Source organism: Dermacentor variabilis, chromosome 8 (genome assembly GCF_050947875.1).
Source record: "Dermacentor variabilis isolate Ectoservices chromosome 8, ASM5094787v1, whole genome shotgun sequence".
Lineage (NCBI taxonomy): Eukaryota > Metazoa > Arthropoda > Arachnida > Ixodida > Ixodidae > Dermacentor > Dermacentor variabilis.
In genome coordinates, this window is record NC_134575.1 from 42807875 (window position 1) to 42828233 (window position 20359).

The 20359-nt window shown below is 48.2% G+C and overlaps 1 protein-coding gene across 1 annotated transcript in view; it reads left to right on the forward strand.

Moving 5' to 3' along the window:
• The window catches only part of LOC142591376 (uncharacterized), a 73505-nt gene that overhangs the window by 18709 nt on the left and 34437 nt on the right, over positions 1-20359 (forward strand). Inside the window, exons 3-7 of the mRNA XM_075703701.1 lie at positions 6362-6490; positions 12626-12778; positions 16621-16655; positions 17660-17865; positions 18932-19052. Of these exons, the coding sequence (XP_075559816.1) occupies positions 6362-6490; positions 12626-12778; positions 16621-16655; positions 17660-17865; positions 18932-19052 (644 nt within the window). The remainder of the gene's footprint in view (positions 1-6361; positions 6491-12625; positions 12779-16620; positions 16656-17659; positions 17866-18931; positions 19053-20359) is intronic.

The window sequence follows — 20359 nt, forward strand, 5'->3', positions numbered from 1 at the left end:
GAGAATTAGACAATCCTGACTCATAGCTACGCGGGAAAGCAAGCAAAAAGATAGCCCTCTTTTGTTTTTGACCGAAGTTTGAAAAACTCATAACTATTTTCGTTAATTCGAGCCCAATTTTTCTGTTAAACAACCATGTTAAGAAATGCTCTCGAGAAAGTCTGGCTGTTACTGCTTTTGTAATTGCCCTATTCTTCTGGTATGAACACAACCATTTGACCGCGATTGAGTCATTTTATCGCTTTTAATTTACCGAACCACATTGAAGAGTGCGTCATATGATTGCTGCTGTTCACATAAAATGCTTCCACCATAAGCGATTTCGCAGTGTTCTTCGTGGGCTTTCAATTTGTGCTCCCGAAGTTGCCTCTCTAGTGCGACGTCGCAGCCCATTTCCCACCATCGATATTTTCGTGCCCAAGTAAGAGTATTCGCGTTTGAACTTTCACCTGCTTTTGCATCTAACATAACTTTAATTGCTTTCTACCTGTAATAATTATCTGCAAGTACTTTTTCATATTGAAATAGCAATTAACGCACTATAGGAACATTCTTGCCATCGCGGCCTCGCAGCCACAGTACCGACGCGCATGTGCAGTACGGCCTTGTATGGTTAAAAAGTGAACACAGAGACGTGGTGTGTGATTAGCTGCAATATCGACAAAGGCATTAATTCACCCTCACGCAGGCTATATGATCTGCTATATGAGAGCCCAGAGGCATGACAACATTGAGCGAGGGTGTCGTCACCAGATTAAACAGCAAGAAACCGATAAGGCATTTGTCCATCAGAAGTACGAAGAGAATACATTAGAACACGGTCCGGGGAGGATGATTTGCTTCAAACCGTCGTGTAGAACGTGTTGAATGGTTTCAGTGTTTCCGCTTGCAGTACAGTAAACGTCCCATGGAACGTGAAACACATTCCCGGCTTCCAGTATTTCACTAGCAATGAACCATTGTTAGTGACAAAGGTTGTCTTTAATGCTACTGGTAAGATCTCTTGAAAGTATCGCCTTCAAGTATATCATATGCCCCTTACAATAACACTGTTGGCTCTGGTAGAAACTCACCGACCTTATAAAGTTAGTCACGGGAACTTAAGATCTTGCAGTGGGGCTAACGCACATCTTTCTACAACTTCTTCAAACTTGCTTCTGTTAAATTTTGAAGAGTCAAATGTCCAAATATCGGCAAGACAAAGCGGCTACTCTTAAGAATACGAGTCCTGATCCTGGCGATGGGTCGGCCGGGACTGCGATAATTAGCCTAAGCTGCAGCCAAGAGACGCAGGCGGACTGCACGTAAGTAAGGGATCATTTACAAACGAAATAATTACAAACTTGGTATGAATGCATGCTCACTGAGCCCAAGCCATCATCGCCAACGACGCGGAAAAGCTTCGTACGGTTAGCACACTACACCTACAGCTATAGTACACGTCCCTTCTGCTACATCATATACAGCGAGGTAAAACCTATCCATTATCCTTCTTATGACTTGATTCTTCTTTCGCTGTTAATAACTTTCGATCGCCTTCTGAGGAATCAGTTGGACGCTTTAATTCCGCCTTTTATGGACTTCTATACTTCTAAATTTTCTCTCTTTTGAAATTTCTAGAAGACAGCAGGTTGCAAAAGCTGATAACCTGTCGTTCCCTTGGTGAAAACGAGTCCCCCTTTTGAAGTCTCGGCTCCAGCAGGATACATCCAGTTTTTAACCATTCCAAATCATTATCTCCCTTTTGAACGTGTTTCTTAATGAAGTATTTGCCCGTGCTGCGCGATTATTGGCTATTCGCACTTGGCAAATCTGCGACCTTGTCAAAGATGAGCGTCGCAATTATCATCACCTGTCTGAGCACGTTCGCACGTGTGGTCAGCACGCAGCTCGCCGCGCGAGTCGAAGACGAAGCGTTTGCCCTGGCAAGCAAGCAAGCAAGCAAAGTCGGCGTCTGACCCAGATCCGAGAAGCACCGGTGAGTGTGTGCACAGCACGCATTGCCTTGGCTCTGTGTTGGCTTATTCGTGCTCGTCTGCGACGCGCCCGCTTCTCCCTCCCGTCGAGCGTCCGCGTTATCGGCTGAGGACGGCGTTTCTGCGATAGCCGACGGAGTTACCGGTCACAGTAGGCCTAGCATCGCCTTCCCCTTGTACCGTTTGTCGCTCTTCTGTGCGTGTCTCGCAGATTACATCACCTTCGGAAAAATTCTTTCTGCCGCTTTAAAAGCGCCACGTACTTTTAGAAAATGGCCTACAGTTTCCAAACTCAGTTCCGCAAGATGCAGTGTTTCCGCAAACGACATTTTAGGGTTACGCGAGCGACCGACACAAATCCGACTCCGTCCCCCTAGGATAGATAAATTACCCTGTTTAAATTATTGAATAATGTGTGCCCTTTTCGTCTAACTTCTAATCCATTCAGCTGCGGGGTTACGCCAGTGGGGTTGCGCGTCAGAGTAGGCCTAGCATCGTCTTCGACTTAGCCGCTTGTGCAACTTTGCCATAGTTTGACCACTCTGTAGGTTATTTCTGGTCGTTTCATAGATTACATCTCCATCTGAGAAATTATTTCTGCCGCTTTAGAAAACTCAACGTACTTTTCGATAATGGCCTACAGCCGGGGTTCCCAAACTCGGTTCCGCGAAACGAAGTGGCTCCGCAAACGACCTTTTAGGGTTGCGCGAGTGACTGACACGATTCTGAATCCATCCCTTTTGGGTAGACTATTATCCCGTGGAAATTATTCGAAAATTCCGGCCCTTTACGTCTCATTTTAAATCTATTCGTTTAATTCATCGCAGCATTCATCGCGAGGCCTTGAATAAGCCCATCGATGTTTTCGGGGGGGATTGGAGGGCAGAGATTCCGTGATACTCTGGGAAGGCAGTTGGGATTCACCAAGTCTCAAAAATTTGGCAACCCCTGCCCAACAGCAAGCCTTCCGTTTGGTATATCGGAATTCATATGCTCTCTGGGCGTCGGTTCAATTTGCACGATTTGCCACCAAATCCGTACGCACGGAAACCGTTTCAGGCAAAATGGAGACGAGCATCGCTGAGCCGGAAGTCGGGGACGAAGGGGGAACGAGGCTTTTTTGAAGACACTCGGTTCACTTTGCGACAGGTACAGCGAGACGGCTTCGGGTATTGCTCGTTTACGTGGTGTGAATGCTGCCAGTTTTGCAGGTCCAGAACTGACGGCACCAGCCAAGCAGACTCGCGGATAACTCGGAGGCAGTTTGGGACTCCTTGTTCACGTTCCTGGTGCGTGCGCGATCGTACACTTCAGAAGAAGCATTTATGATTTTGAAGCGTGTGCAACTACAGCGCCCCTTGCGCGTTGTGCAGAAAATGTGCCCTATACGACGCCTGATGTGACACTTAATAATTGAGGAATAGTCCACGAGATTATTGACCATTTTAAAAGTGCTATCAGTCCTAGAGTGCTTGCTAACTTAACTGGGCACAACGTTTCAGTTTTCAAGTGCGGAAATGGGCTGACTAGAAAGCAGCTCCACCTATGTAAACTAAATTGGTTGCTTTGTAAGGAAAAGCTTAAGTTTACTGATTGTTTGAAGCATATTATTTACTTGGGCATTCGCTCGATGTAATAGCTTGCAAAACTTGGGAAAACAAACAGGTGCTCGGGCCCCGAAACAACTAGATTATGGATATACATTTTCTGTTGGGACATTACTAGCGTCTGCAAAGAGTGCAGCGATACTTAATGATTTAGTTTTTATAGTGGATGTTTTATTCGTAAAGCTTTGCAATCGATTTCACAATCATCACTCGATAAAAATGATCACCGCACGTAGAATCGAATATGAAGTATTTTCTTTCTAAAGAAACGTAAGACGCGAAGTTTGCTCGGATTCCTTTCGGTAATAACAAAAACCAGGTTTATCAACATTTACGCGTGCCTGTAATACCATGTCCATTTAAATAACCGAACGACCGAGCAGCAGCTAGTTGATAAACAACTGCATTCAAATATTTGGGGAACCAAGGCAATGGAAGTTAGGAAGCAAGGAATGAGATGCAGGGGCAGTGTTGTGTTCGCTGCAGGAGACAAGTGTGACACACCACCGCGCATGGTTTTGCAGGAATGGAACGCGGTGAGAGTAGCCAAATAACTCAGGGCAAATTCGTATACAGCTTGCCTAAGAGCGAGCAGTTCTTATTTAATCGCTGTATATTCCATTGCAGAAGATATCTGTCTCATGCGTACGCTCAAGAACTGGTGTCTGTGTGCAACAACAGCACCTATGCTGGAGGCTCATTCGCGATTGTCATCACATGTATTGCTACGTCTCGCTTGAGACTCCAATAAGAATTTTTCAGCAAGATGTGTGCGAACAAAAAGAAATTTGCGACAACCTCGAATAGCGAATTCTCGAGTAAAAATGAATCAAATAGAAAGGACCATTTGGTTCGTGTTGGAAATTTCGAAAATTCCCTGCTTTCGCGAGAATAGAATTCGCTAACTACATATCAAGCTAATTAGGCTAGGGCACCTATAGCTCTCAAAAAGTTGACACCGATCATCGCACGAGGCATGTTGAAAGTATATGAATTCTTGGTTTATAGTTTCCATATATTCATCGCGAAATCCTTTCGCGAATAGCCCGTAGCCAATAGAGCTGTAGGAAGGCTGATGTTTCGGCGAGAACACTTCAATGTTGGTGCCGGTATCGAAATGACCCACGCGTGGATCTGTGTCGAGCGCTGAGCGCCTCTTAAGAATAATCAGATCTTTCTGGCGGAAGTAGCTAGTAATCGGCGAATATCAAATTTTGTCATCCGCAGATACGACGGAATGATTGAGATATGGTTATAGATCTAGGCCCGCACTGATTACGTGTAGCTGGAAAGTAATTTCCCTGCTGCAGTGATATGAAGAGCTCCATCAATCCAGCATAAAATTTACCACAAAGTGGGGTGGCCTGGTGACAACTGCATTCTGCTGCGGATTAAGACGTCGAAGGTTCGATTTCCGATTGCGGTGGCTGCATCCCGATAGAGGAGTTGCGTGCAAGCAACCGTGTAAAGCGCTTTATGTGCACTAAATTAAACAAGTGCACTATCGACTAAGGCGGATCTCACAACCCCCGAATTGTTTCGGAACTTCAAGCACCATACAATGTTTAATTGCAAAAGCAATTATATGGACACTGTAAGTTAATGTTTGCCGTCGCCGTGATGTCCCTAATAAAGTCCAAATGAGATTAAAAGGAGCGACCCGCGTCTGCTATGAGGGCGAGGCAAAATTTGCCATGGTGAGACGAGAAGGATGTTGCCTTGATGTGTGGCTCTTCTAGCTGCGTGTTCAACGCTGAATGAATCTCATCAAGCGCTCCTTAATGAAGGCGAGCGGGCAACTTGGAGGTATACAGCAGCGGGTGCAAGTCTTACGGGTGTGCCGAGACGGCAGGTGCCTTCGAGCGCTCTGTTTTCCAGCGAGGCTAGAGTTAGGAGTCGCTTAGTATAAAGTGTCGAAAAAGATGCTGGAAGCATAAGCTTCACGTTTAAAAGGGGAACGCGATAGCATTCAAAGATCCCTGTCTCCTTCTCACGCATCCCGGCTACTCTGGCGTATGTAATCGTTATGTTTACCCGGAAACACTGGCCGCAAACACTATGCACGAAGGCGGGCTTTCTCGTAGAAACGCGGCCTCTTGCGTGGGCTGCGATGCGAGGGAGGCGAGCTCCATCTGGAGGTGTCGCAAGGAACCGGGTGCACCGCTCCGTGGCCCCCAAGGTGGCGGCGCGCGCAAATGACGGACGCCGTGACGGTTTCTGTGTAGTATAAAGGCTGGAAAAAGGGTTTCTTTGAGTTTTCGCGTAAGATAATTGTTTTCTCCTGTAATGACATTACAGTCCGATGCTGTCATGTGCGTGGGTTGTGTGTAAATCATACTTTACGATTTTTTTACATATTTCAGCTTGAGAAATTCAATTTGTTCAGTAGCTTTCTTGCGCCACATGGAGGGCCTGGGTATGGGTGGTTTGAAAATCTTTTTGCCGAAACGACGTCCGACGGTGGATTTTCTGCGACACGGGGCCCTTACCACTGTCACGTTAATACGTGGCGAAGCGGGCGGCTGCATGAAGCGTTCATTGCCGGCGCTGTTGAACACAACAGCGTTCGAAAAAATTTCGTGTTAAAGCACCCGTGACACTATGCTCGCTAATTACAGAGCGAATGATTTTTGCAATTTGATTTATACTGTCCATAAAACTACGAGGTTTACTGTGTGTATTTCGCAGTATATTGCTAACGCTATCGATACTTCGCCTAGCGGAACAACCTGCGGCTGTTCTCTGTAAATGTTTTCGTATTTACGTCTTCTTTCGCAGTTCCTTCGCATACAGCCGTATTTGAAGCACCGCCCGGCGTCATGGAAGTGACAGCGCGAGTCGTCCTTGCCTTGGTGGTTCTGCTTCTTGGAGCAGTCCCCTCGTCAGGAACGGCAGCTGATGCTGACAGTGAGTCACCTGCTTAACCACCTTGTTCGCGAAAAGAAAGAAGTGGTCGTCTCTTCGAAAATTGCGCTCGTAACTACAAAAGAGACCATTTGTCGTCATAAGTTCGGCGCCAAATGTATTCAGCCATCCGGAATTAGGCGTTAAACGATAAGCTTCATACTACAGTTAGTATGTAGTCGGTAGACTGACGACCCTCCCCCAATGGATTGCCCTTCCCTTTTGTAGCTCTCATGTTGGGCATAAAATAAATCGAGTGCCCACAGTAAAGAATATTGAAACGCCTAGTTATGTTCAGCTTGTTCTGGATTTAGTTTTGTCGTTTCTGTTGATTGGGGTACGTAAGGATAGGCAGTAGTGGGAAAAAAAGCGGCAACGGCTAAGTCTGCATGCTGGGGACTGTGTGTGTAGCGATGGAAGACGAGGAAGTGTATGTACTTTCTGTAAACATGGCATGTTTATAAAAATCCGACGAGGCTCGCAAAAGATTGTATGGAAAATGTGTAAGCTCGTATTGAGTAACGTATTTCCTTGAAATGTACTATATTTGCGAAATGACGAGCATGTATGAAGAGGACGCGTCCTTAAGGTGTGCTGCTGCGATAATATGGTCGTGAGACCCAAAGACAGCCTTTGGAAGAAAATGCTATTTAGCTTCGCTTCTTATTAGTCACTCATGTTAAAAATGTTGCCTGCAGGCGACGCTGCGAAAGCGATCGCATTGCTTAGCGTTGCGCCTGTAGAAAGCATCTCAAAAAAATTGGAGGACGCTTAAGCTTCGCCTTCAAGAGTGGAACGCGACAGCGTTCCCGTCGACCCGCCAAGGGGTGTAAGACAATGGGCTACGGCGCAGCGACTACGCGCCCCGCATCGGACGCGGTGAGCGTCGAGCAACGCAGCGTTCGGCGCGACAACGAAATGTGCGCCTGAGCAAGCGACGCACGCCTGAGCCTTAGAAACAGCTAGTTTCTAAGGCACCACCGCGTTCACTAGAGGCGCTTTTGTACCGCTTTGAAGCATCGAACTCGTGGCTCAGTGGTAACGTCTCCGTCTCACTCTCCGGAGACCCTGGTTCGATTCCCACCCAGCCCATCTTGGAAGTTGCTTTTTAACGCGATAGCTTTAAGGAGCTCGTGTCGCAGAAAAGCCGGTGGTGTCGGCGTCCGCGGCGTTGGCCGTGAGCGATAAATCACGGCAGGCACTCCATAAATAAAAAGCAACTTCCAAGATGGGCTGGGTGGGAATCGAACCAGGTTCTCGGAGTGTGAGACGGAGGCGTTACCACTGAGCCACGAGTTCGATGCTTCAAAGGGGTACAAAAGCGCCTCTAGTGAACGCGGTGTTGCCTTAGAAACGAGCTGTTTCTAATTCTCAGGCGTGCGTCGCTTGCTCAGGCGCACATTTCGTTGTCGCGCCGAATGCTGCGTTGCTCGACGCTCACCGCGTCCGATGCGGGGCGCGTAGTCGCTGTGCCGTAGCCCATTGTCTTACACCCCTTGGCGGGTCGACGGGAACTCTGTCACGTTCCACTCTTGAAGGCGAAGCTTAAGCGTCCTCCAATTTTTATTTATGAAGTGCCTGCCGTGATTTATCGCTCACGGCCAACGCGCGCGGACACCGACGCCGACACCGACGCCGACGACACCGGATTTTCTGCGACACGAGCTCCTTAACGCTATCGCGTTAAGACATTCGCGTGCTCAGCGGCTCCATCAACGTCATCTGCTTCGCCATGCGCGAGACGAGACACCAAAGGAAAACCGTCAATTTGTGTGATTGCTCGATGAAAGGATCACATAAATTTGGGTTGACGTTTACTGTGCGTTTCGTTGAGATCCGTACGCGCATCACGGTGTTATGTGGGCATAGCTGCTCAGCAAGGACGCTAACGCAAATCTGTCCAACGTTGTTCTTAGCAGCGAAACGGAGAACGCTGGCATGGGTCCGCCAACGAGTCAATTGAACGCGACGCCGACGCTGCGTCCGCATCGCTCCGTGTTTCATTTAGAGCGCAGTTTTTTGGTGCCATTTCCGGCGTTTCTCATCGCCGTCGGCCTCGCCGTAACAAAGGTCATTATCCGCACACTGCTCTAGCTGCGCTAAAGGGCTTTAAGCTGCGCGCGCTCCTGCCGCCATTTCTCGCGGACGGTGCGAGCCTTTCTCTCTTCGCTCCTCTTACAATGCCATCTTTGTGCGGCGGCAATCAGAACGCCGGCTCAGTGGGGGCTGGGTATGATATGCTGCTGCCCGAGCCGAAACTCGTAGTGATCACCGTTCGCCACTGCGTGTACCCTGACGAATATTTACAATTGCTTGTAGGTACAGGGCCGCGTGGCGTTTCTCGCGGCACTCGACGTTTCAGCGCAGGCGCGAGTAAGAGCGGGTGCGAGAGAGAAAATCGGTGGGCCTTTGCTCCTTGAATGCGTGATTCTGCCTAAACACCAAGCAGGAAGTTTCTTAGCGCGTGTTGTGGGCTTTTGTACCCTAGACATGCCGGCATTGCGGAGTGCAGTCGAGTTTGTTCACGCTCCGCCGCTTGCTGCGGGCGCGCTGAGGCAGTGCGCACGGGCGCCCCATTTAGTGGTCGCTATGGCTGAAGGGGATAGGATCAGTCAGAGTGGTGTTGTATAAGTCGCGGGTCACTTTTTACTGACCGCTGTGTCTGAAGAGGCTAGGATCAGACTTGTATAAGTAACGGGTCACCTTTTGCTGATCGCTGTGTCTGAAAGGGCTAGGATCAGACTTGTGTTGTATAAGTAACGGGTCACCTTTTGCTGATCGCTGTGTATGAAAGGGCTAGGATCAGACTTGTGTTGTATAAGTCGCGGGTCACTTTTTACTGATCGCTGTGTCTGAAGAGGCTATGATCAGACTTGTGTTGTATAAGTAACGGGTCACCTTTTGCTGATCGCTGTGTATGAAAGGGCTAGGATCAGACTTGTGTTGTATAAGTCGCGGGTCACTTTTCTTCTCGTCGCTGTGTCTGAAGGGGCAAGGTTCTGGCTGGTGTTCTATAAGTCGCCGGTCGATTTTTTCTGATCGCTGTCTCTGAAGGGGCAAAGTTCTGACTGGTGTTCCATAAGTCGCGGGTCGCTTTTGTCGTCGCGACGATAGATTGGATTTTTTAGAAGCACTGCTCCAGGAGAGCTCCTGAAGTTTTAATAAAACAGGCGGCGCAGAATTTTCAGGCACCAAGGGGTAGCGGGGAAATCAAAGCTGGAAGCAGGGTTGCCCGTGGTTTAGGGCCGCGGAGGCCGATGCGCGCCAGGGTGCGTTCGCATAAAAAATTCGCTGTCCGCCACAGCGGACAGCTGACTTTATACACTCCTGACATGCTATCGTCATCAAAAATTGGTTCTCCGCTTTGGGGGACAGCCAATTTTTTATGCGGACACCCCTGGCATGATTCGCCTTCAGCAGCCCCAACCCACCGGCCGCCCTGCTTCCAACTTTGATTCCCCCGCTACCCCTTGGGTGCCCTGGAGATCCTGCGCCGCCTGCTTTATTATAACCTCAGGTGCTCCCCTGAGGTCTACGTTTGCCGGTTACATGTGCCCTCCTGGAGCAGTGCTTGTAAAAAAATGCAATCTATCGTCGCGACGAAAGAAAAAAAAAAAACGACCCGCGTCTTATACAACACCAGTTGGAACCTTGCCCTTTGAGACGCAGGCATAACCAAATGGGGCTTCCGTGCCCACTGCCTCACCAGACGGGCAGCCAGTGGTGGAGTGTAAACACGACCGCACTCCGCAATGGCGGCATCTCAAGGGCACAAAGGCATACAACACGCGCTAAGAAGCCTCTTCCGTAGTGCCTAAAGAGAGTCACATATTCAGGGAGCAAAGGCCCCTAGATTTTCCATCTCGCACCCGCTCTTACTCTCGCCTGCGCAGAAACGTCGAGCACAACCGGAAACGCCACGCCCCGCTTTACCTACCATAGAGTTGCATGTACTAGCAATTGTAAAAATGCTACCTGCCGACGAGCTCCGACGCTCGCCCACGGGCCGATAACGTCGGACTGTAAACGCGCCTTCAGTCGATGGCTGCTCTTCGCAGCGCAACGTTCCTATGCGCCTACGCGCTACCTCCCGCACCTCCCCATAAGCGAGGCAGTTGCGCCAAGCAACGCTCCGTTTGCGGCGGCTGGTGCGAAATGTTCCGCTCGAGACTGATTGTCTGAGGATCGGAGACGTTTTATATAGCTAATATATCGAAAAGCCGAAACAGCTGAAGAGCTGCGCTCAAATTTCGCATCAGGAAGTAAGGTAATCGTCAGCAATTGTTCTTTTTTTGTTTCTTTTTGCAACCAATCTTACTCAGCGTTTCTGGAGTTCCTCTAACGCTGCACGCCTGCGCCTTCATGCGCCTTCTCTAGCAGGACAGCTCGAGTGCGGCGCGAACCGCGCGATTGTGCTTCGTGCATCAGTATGATTGCTATCCCTATAAGAAATTATTTCGATAGGAATTATGCGGAATCGAAGTGCGTTCATCCCATCACCACCGCCGTGAAGTCGCAGTTTACCGACGGTGCTTGGGCCGTCCCGCGAGTGGATGTTTGCGAAGTTCCCAGATAAGGCGCCGGCAACGTGCAGCGTGCTTGACCACAAGAACGAGGAGGCCGAGAGTATGCACCGTTGCGCTGCGCTGAACCAGCCCTGCGGCGGAGCTAGGGGGTGGAGGGTATTCTGTATGTGTCCACTTTGTGGACATGTCCGATTTGGCTGCTGCTGAAGTGCTGATTGGCTGAGGGCGCCTGTTTCCTTCTGACGTGTACCCCAGCCCAGCCATATTTCATTAGAATGTTTCGTTGCTAAGCGCAGCATCTCGTTGTACTCGTGTTTATTTTTGTGTTTATTCTCGTAATAAAGCACTTTGGACCTTACTTGGGATTCAGCTTGTTGATGCGCATTTATAGCAATAAGAATGGCCGCGAGAAGCGATAATATAAAGGCAAGTGGAATGCACGCCACAGGGGGCTTTGTTGCTTGTATAGGATTAAATTATATGAATGTATGCTATAGGAGCATATATGAATATATGCTATAGCATATGTTCTTCCTAAACTGAAGACGGCACGCACGCTGAGCGACGTGTGTCTTTAGGTCCTGCTTTATTTTGCATCTTCGCAATTATTAGAATTGGGAGTTTTAATACTTTCCTGTGTGAGTGTTGTGCCAATGATTGTTTCAATTCAATTCATGACGCGAGCTACTGCCATCTACGGAGAGCCGATATGCTGTCTCTTGTGTATTACCATTGGCTAGTCGTTCATAGCCTACAAGTCGAGAACAAATATCAGGAATGCCGCTTTGATAGGTGCAGATCTCTGTTGCGTAGGAGAAATGATTCTAACAGAAGGCTACAACACCATTCACTTCACGTGACAGGGCTGAGCGAGTCATGAATTGCTATGAGTTCTGCCCGAAACGGCCCGTCAGTGCCCTGCCACGTAGTGACACGACGTAGTTTGTGTTCCACTTTGACATATCAGACGATCCTGCGCAAAAACTGAGCATGAGTGACTTCTGCGGTAAGAAAACAACCGCAACTGCACCATTTCGAATTCACGGTCCCGCGGCAGTATGCATTTGGGCGCGTGGACGCGGTGACCGCGGTACCGTCACGAGCCTTATGCTTTTGGTCATTTGTGCTTCCACCATTATTACCTTGTTTAGAGCAAAACAACGGACAGAAGAAAGACGACAGGACAAGGCGCTTCAGGAGATGACGCAGACACACAAAAAACAGGGCTCACAGTAGAAGAAAGATAGTTCAGCGCAATGCGTTGGCGGGCTAGTTGGTGCGAATGCATAATTAATTTGTTTGTCTTGTCGCCTTGTCCCGTCGTCGTTCTTGTGTCCGTTGTTTTGCGCTAAACAAAGTAGTTATGGATTCGCACCAACTAGCCCGTCAACGCATTGCGTGCTTGCACCATTCTGGCAGTGGTAACGTCTGCTGACGCACCCTGGTGGCCGAAACAAGCAGCGAATTGCAGAAGACAAGGGCGGCGCTGCGTGCGTTGTGTACGAGCTACTCTTGCTATGACGGTGGCGATAGCTGTGATATCTTGCCGCTGTTGCAAAAAAATAACAGTCTAAAGACGGAGAAATGGATCAATTTTCCCGCTTCTATGCAGCCTGCGGTGATTCAAGGACACTGGTGTTCACTAAGGTTCCGGCAGCCAACCTGATAAGTCGTGCTGAAGTTACCGGCAGCGCGGTGGTGCAGCTGTTTGTGGGAATGCACCGACGATTAGATGCCATGCTTTTCTCGAGTGGCATGCCGGAAGGTAAACGTGGGCAACATTTGACGTCAGTGTTGGGACTTACTGCATCAATACATGTTAGATGTATGAAGTGCCAGAGGAAGACAGAGAAAACATGTGAACATGTCGCGACGATCGATTGACCTGTGTTTCTATGCTTTGTCTGCCTGGCTTGTCTTCTCGCTAACAAATGGTCGCACCTAGAGACGAGCACATAACACGAAGACGGATACAGAATAGCTGCGTGCGTTTCAATGCCCGATTGCCTCACCCAATACTTACTAGTAATCGTTCCTCCTGATGATTGCATACTCGAAAAAAAAATTGTCCCGATAAAGCTGAGGCACTGAAACAATTCTTTATCTCGTCTATACGAACAAAGGTGGACCTCCACATTACACGAAACATTGGCGGCGCCGTCCGAAGTTTACGGCGTAATTTTCAGATGGCATCTGAGGGAGGGAGAGACAGTACATATTATTTGCACAAGAAACATAATAGAGAGTGAAACGGGTCGCCTGCACAAATATTTTATAAGCTATATTGAAGGGTTGTTACGAACACCCAAAGGCAGGTAGCCAATGACGAAGTGTTCTGAAAAATAAATGCTCTGACAATTTGACACCGCGATCCCTATCACTTTCTATCTTACCAAGTTATCCCTCAATATCTCACGCGCTATATACTGTTTCACTCTCCGCCTCGCTATCCCATGGGCTTCCGTGCTCTGCTGTAGAATCGAATATGCGTTTCGAGCATGCCCAAATCCTAAACTTTTAAGCAACAACGTCCTGCATATTGACTATATTAATATAGCATTGTCGCTACACTGGTACCCAGGCATGGTAGTAACGATGACATGAATGCAGCATATTATCACGGGTGCAATATTCTGCAGCTTGACGGCGATCGCTTTCCGCCGAACTATCGCTGTTAATGATTTCTCATTCGGCGCAAGGCGCGCCTGTGGTGCTGCCACGTTTCTTATTTGCACTTATTGACTAGGATCCCAAGATGGCGACCACATTGACGTCAGTGCCAACCACCTATGGTCAGCGAGTAGCAATCACGAAGAGCTCGACACACTGCAAGAGAAACGTGGATATAAAATCGAACGTCTTTATTGGGCGAACTTGTGCGCAGAAAGAAAGGAAAAAAAAAACCACAGGGCTTGCAAGACGATAATACGAAGCAAGGTTTGAGTACAGGCTAGTTGGTGTTCCATGGTTCAACCGTCACTTAGGTGCCATGCTTTTCTCGGGTGGCATGCCGGAAGTGACGATTGAACCATGGATAATGCGAAGTTTAGCGAACATGGTTAGGAGTCGTGTACATCTAACCACTAGTAATAAGGGGACAATCCCTTTCTTGCTCCACTCCACCTTGCGGGTTTCCGCTGAACTACTGCGTCAAACTCTTGCCTTTGCTTCGAGTTGGTGACAAATTCGACTTCGCCCTGCCATCTGCTAGCCGCCTGGTTAGCTCAGATGGTAGAGCGGCTGCCTCGGAAAGGCGGTGGTCACGGGTTCGACTCCTGGACCAGCACGAATTTTTATTCAACTGGGAGGGTTTTCTTTCGTGGAATCCGTATGGGTGTTCTTTGTAGCAATTGCTACGAACGGGTGGATGTCTAATTTTCCCTTCATTACTTCTCTCCACCTTTCGGGTTTCCGCAGAACTATTACTTCTAACCACTAGGAATGGTATTTACAGGCGTCAGAGTGCATTTTCGACTAGTCGCTGGCTCTAGATGCTGCTGCAACACCATTCGCGTTGCGCGCGTAGTTTGATTGGACACGCGGGTTTCCGTGTCGAATCGGCAGTATCGCTTACGTGGGGTCGGATTCAGGAAACGCGTCCTGTGCGGACGTGATTATGCGATAAGAGCTACGACGCGATGAAAGCGATGATAATCAGAAAGTAAAGCATTATGGGCTTGCGTCCTCACAAAACTTCATTTATGTGAGAAGGTTTTATGATTGACCAGTGTTTAGACAGATGAGAAAGGAAAGAAAAGAAGCGAAAACACTTAGGCCATGACCAACTCTTTATAATGAGGAACAGTTTATAAACTGTTCATAGGACACTTTGTAAGTGCGTTTGTATAGTGACTCTGTCTCTTCAAATTTCAGCTGCCAGTATGTTTCAAGATTCTGGCAAGCGACAGTCCATTCTGTAAAATTGAGTAGTGGATCATTGTATATTTTTGCGTATGCATATATAGGGCTGATATTTCGGGCCCATGGGGCGATTCAACAAATTTTTGGTGTCCTTACATTCACTACGGCAATGATCTGCTTCCGACTTTGTTCGTGTAATCGCCGACACGAATTACGGCGTTTTCGGAAGCCTTCTGCCATGTGAACTACTTTGTGCGCGTCGGTCCGTAGACCGTGCTCAAGCACCAGGGACCCTATGCATTCAGGAAGTTCGCAGGCTAAAACTGTTCGTAAGATGTCAGCCAATCGCGATTTGGCGGATACATTTACTGAAGGCGGTGAACCAGTGGCAGGCAGCGATCGGGTTACCGCTTACAAATGAAAAGTTTGGTGAATACTCCCAATGTCGTTCGCTAGACCGATTGCACAGAACGGACGCCTGCAAATGGTGACAACCTCTCGGGTTTAGCAAGGCGACCAGACTATACGGCAGCCAGTTCATACCAAAAGACGTTGATTAATGTCTTTTTTTCCTGGTGAGACAATTTACTCGTTCCCGAAACGCATGAATTTCATTAAGCAAGATAATACAAGTGCACTTACGAAACCAGCTCCTGTTCAGTTTCTGCACGTATAATATCATCTTTTTTAAGTTCGCGAGATTTCATCCTTTGAAATTTCAATGCGAGTGAGGTTCATTCTATTTGTATTGTCAGTCGAAAGTCTTAAATGGCAAATGTCCTTCTCGTGGTGAGGACGGCCCGGTTTCGGCACGTTGTATACGTTATGCACCGAAGATACGGTACTTGAGGGCCCACCCTACGAATGTTAGCCCGATGAATATACGTCGAAAATAGTGCCCTTATCATTGAAGTCGATTTGGAGAGGCGGCTACTGATAAGAATAACACACACGCACGCACGCATACTCTCTTGAGCAAAAGTACATAGACCAGCTTTCCCTATGAATGTAACTTGAAGGTCCTGATGGCAGTCCGAACTTGGCATTGCGAACTTTGCAGTGAATTTGTCAGTTTCAGTTTATGCGTGCGAATTACTATAAGCGCTCACTTCGCTGTAATGTGCCTTCTGGTGTCCTTGCGCTGTTAAAAACCTTTCGCGCTTATTACAAAAAAATCGTTTTTTTTTTACGGCGAGCCTGTGGTCTCTAAACCTTTGCTCACGGTTGTTCACAACTGCTTAATCTTACCGTCTACGCAAAACGGTATATTTTATTTTGATGCACGTTAAAAACTCACTGAGACTTATCAGAGGACTTCACATCGCAACAAAACATTTGCGTAACGTTTGTAGTACGCAGTCTGTTTATTGAATTCCTATCGACGTGCTCAGGCAGGTACGTTTCACTGAGGATGAAGGAAAAGCCATGCATTTGGCAGATGTTGCCTGGAAAACCGACCAAAAGTGCAGCGTTAAGGCTGGCCGTGATAAACCAGCTCGAAATACACGGACGAACGGAAATTTGGTAGAACGCAGACAAGAGCTGGTCTTTGGCCTTGTCTTTGGCACGGCCTTATCGTTCTTATTGTTGAACCGTCTAGAGCAAGCTTCCACTATGGTCAGCTATTTGACTGGTTCTTGTACCTGTCTATATAGGTCTAGCTTACTAGATGTCTAGATATCGCCTTATCTCCTTTGTGTGAATCGTTACCTTTCTATTTCCATTTCTTTTCTCTCTTCTCCGCAGCTGCAAACAAGGGCGGGAAATTGGACGCCGAACTCGTGAGTATGGCATCTACTCAACCATCGTTGTAAAAGATGGCGTATAGTCCAGAATGTAGCGCACAGCTATATAGGAAATTTTGTTGCCGCGAGACAATGTTTCGCGCTTGGCATGGAATATTCACACTTGTGTGGGCACCAGACCAGACATGTCCGTCTGGCAGACGCAAGCGCTATCGCTTCGTCGAAAGCTCAATGGCAGGAGTGTTTTTTTTTTCTGACTCATTGGAACTTTACTGCAGAACAACACGACTAAATTAGAAACAACTTTGTTAGTCATCGTACGTGGCCTCGTACTCTTAGTTAAAATGCAACCTTAGTAATCAAGGGCGTCTTAAGGTATAGCGTACACGAACGTACGGGAGCTCCGACTTGACTATACTCGACGAAGCATTTGATGCATTCAACTTATATGCCGATGACGCACTGGAAGAAACCCGTCAGAAAGAATACTTGTTAGGTGCAGTTGTGCTCCGTAGACTTCCGAAGTGGTGCTCAGGTGAAAGCCCAGTTGCAGGCAAGAGTCGTCAGACGTTCAGTCCACAGGTGATCTCAATCAATCAATCAATCAATCAATCAATCAATCAATCAATCAATCAATCAATCAATCAATCAATCAATCAATCAATCAATCAATCAATCAATCAATCAATCAATCAATCAATCAATCAATCAATCAATCAATCTCTATCTATCTATCTATCTATCTATCTATCTATCTATCTATCTATCTATCTATCTATCTATCTATCTATCTATCTATCTATCCAAATGGATCTTCCAAGGCTTTGTTGCTTTGTCCAACGTCTGTGCCAACCATCTATAGTTTTTTAATCGTCGCCACCAACACAAGCCCACGCACCAACACCAATAAAAACTTCCGTCATGGGATATGTTGAACAGTGGGGCCGCTTACAAGCTTTCTTGATTGCCTTGTTGATCGCGAATTCTATTGCATCCATAACGAATTGGCTGACGCTTGCCTAACGCGGCTTTTTGTCCAGGCGATCGACTTGCTGCTGGGTGGCACTGGCATCGTGCTGCTCGTGGCGAGTGTCATCCTAGCCGTGCTCGTGCCCCTCACCGGGATCGTGGTGCTGTGCGTCCGTTGCCTGCGGCCGTCAGCGGACCAAGAGCCGGAAACCGAGGAACAGGCAGTGTCGCGAGCCAAGTGGAGCCGCCGCTTCTGGGTGCTCATCGCGTTCTTGGCGTAAGCATCGCGCGGCGACGTCCTTGCTGGCCAACAACAGTTCCGATCGTTCAGGGTTTTCCGAGTCGACTTTGAGTGCCGAAATCACCCTTCGGTTATCGAATCGAGCGGCGAATAGGGCGTTAAATATTAGGCATCCTGGAGAAAACTGTGCGGTCCGGCGAGGGGCCAAAATGAGACCACCAGAAAAAGGGGTTCATTTAGGATTTCGTTTGGAGGAGGAGGCAATTACAGTTGCAGTTTGTTTGCTCACACTGTGGACGCAGGCATCTTCTCAGGAACAACTTACCCTTTGCGAGGCACACCGAGTGGACGTGTCCGATGCTATCACAATTTATTTGTGTGGCCTCCGAGACGTTAGGCGTCAATACTGCCAATCTCGGAGCTTGTGCGGGGTCGCAAAGTCCGACATGAGTTACCTGGTGGCGAAGCTCCGCGATGGTCCAGCGGTTGGCGCGTCCACGTTCACGTACGCGACTTGAAATATTCGCGAGGAAAAAAAAACGAACACATGCAGGAAGCTGACTTTCTGGCTTCTCACTGCTGTCGCAGTAAATTTAAGACGAGTGTCAGACCTCCAGTAAAAACACAACGTTGAGTTTGTGGACAAGCTCAGGTGCTGTTAAATGGGAGACAGTGCACAATATTGCACAAAGATGGCGTTTCATGTTTGTCTGTCGATATTCACAGAGAACATTTTCGAATCGCATTGACATACACGGGCGGGCAGAATAGGAAAGCAAATCGCAAGGAGAGTTTCTATGTTCGAATACTTAGATGTTTAAAAGCGCTTGCCCTGTTTAATTTTCTGTACCTTTATTGCTTCCGTAGGTTGCCTGTATCATGGCACGTTAAGAATTAGTGATTTTGGGAAATATGCTATCAGAAGCAATACTTTTCAATAATAGCACCATCGGCGACAATGAGCATATGCAATTTAGGCTGACTGATTTCTTTAATTTTTGGGTCATGCATGTGTTTACCTCGTATAGCACATTATTCTGCCATAACCTCAGCTCAGATCCTACGTGAGGGTGTCTTTTTTTTTCTCTTCACCTTTCGTCAGTTTCATGGTCTTCGGCGCACTTCTAACCAAGGGTCACTCGTCGGTGGCGTTGGACGGCATCCAGAAGCAGGGGCGCTTCTTAGCCGACGCAATTCCGGGCGTCTTCCACGGACCGATAAACGTGAGTGTGCTCTGATGGTCAAAGTTTGGGAAATTTTCCAATAGACCCATGCAGACGAAAGGCGACGCCGTGCGGCGGTCCCAAGACCTTAATAAATCATTCAATCGGTAGTACCGACGGGCGGTGTGTACAAAGGGCGGGGACGTAATCAACGCGAGCTTATGACTCGAGCATGTACAGGGTGTTCCAAAGAAGGCATTAAAATTTTATTGCGATAGATATTATATGGACATTCCAGACGCATTTCTGCCGTCGCCGTCGCCGTGAGGTTCCGTGTGAGTCCAAGGCCGATATAACTGTCGCCGGGCGCCCGTAAGCCGTATGTGCGTGCTCTCTCCTGCCGCGCGCGAGGCAGGGGAGTCAGGTGAGGGAGGTGGGGCATTCTCCGGCGGCTGCTAGGGTGCCTCGATGTCCTTTCTTGCGCGCAGCTCCGTACAGAGTGGAGACAACTGCGGCGTCTACTACGGCGCTGGCCATGCGCATCGCGGACGCCGTATAGAAGCCTTTGGCGGACGCCGTAGGGACGCATTACTGACGCTCGTGTGTCTTGAAAGCGATCGGTAACGTCGCCAAAGTGCGCGCCCGCGCGGGCCTCATCTTCAAAGCGATCAGCGATGTTTGCAGCGTGCAACTAGTGCCATTAGGTTCGTATGCGCTGCGCTTCCGACGTTTTGTTCGCGTTGAAGCGAGAGAAGAATGAAGGTCAATTCGCTTGCTGCTGCCGCGATTCTCACTCCAAAATTTGACCGGGAGTTTGCGCGCTTATCGACGAAGATATGTTCATGTTTACCTGTGCGTGCGTGATACCATGCTGGTTAATTTAGTTAAAACGTGTTGACGGGCTAGTTGGGTTGAATCCATGATAGAATGTGTAAGCACGACAGAACAAGGACGTAGTAAGAAGCAGACGCACAAAGACAGCGCTGTCTCCGTGTGTCTGTTTCTTCCTACGTCCTCGTTCAGTTATGTTTAGATTTTCTATTATTGGTAATTTCGTCAGCGAGCGGATGTTTACAAGTTTGCACGGAGTGCTAAAACTACTATCCTTACTTCGTACAGCTATACCCTATGCTGTCGAAATCGGTGGTTCGCCTTTCGGGCGAAACTGCGCATTTTTTTTAAAGTTGCCTGGGGCAGATGGCACAGTTCTAGTTCATGAGCAGGGTATATTCTGTAAGGGTCCACATAGTGGACTGGCCATTTCGGCCGCTGCTGCTTGGCTAGAGCCGTTCGTGAACTCCTCGCTTGTGCAGCTGCATGCTATCAGCAGCGGCCGAAATGGACTTTCAACTAGGTGGACTCTTACA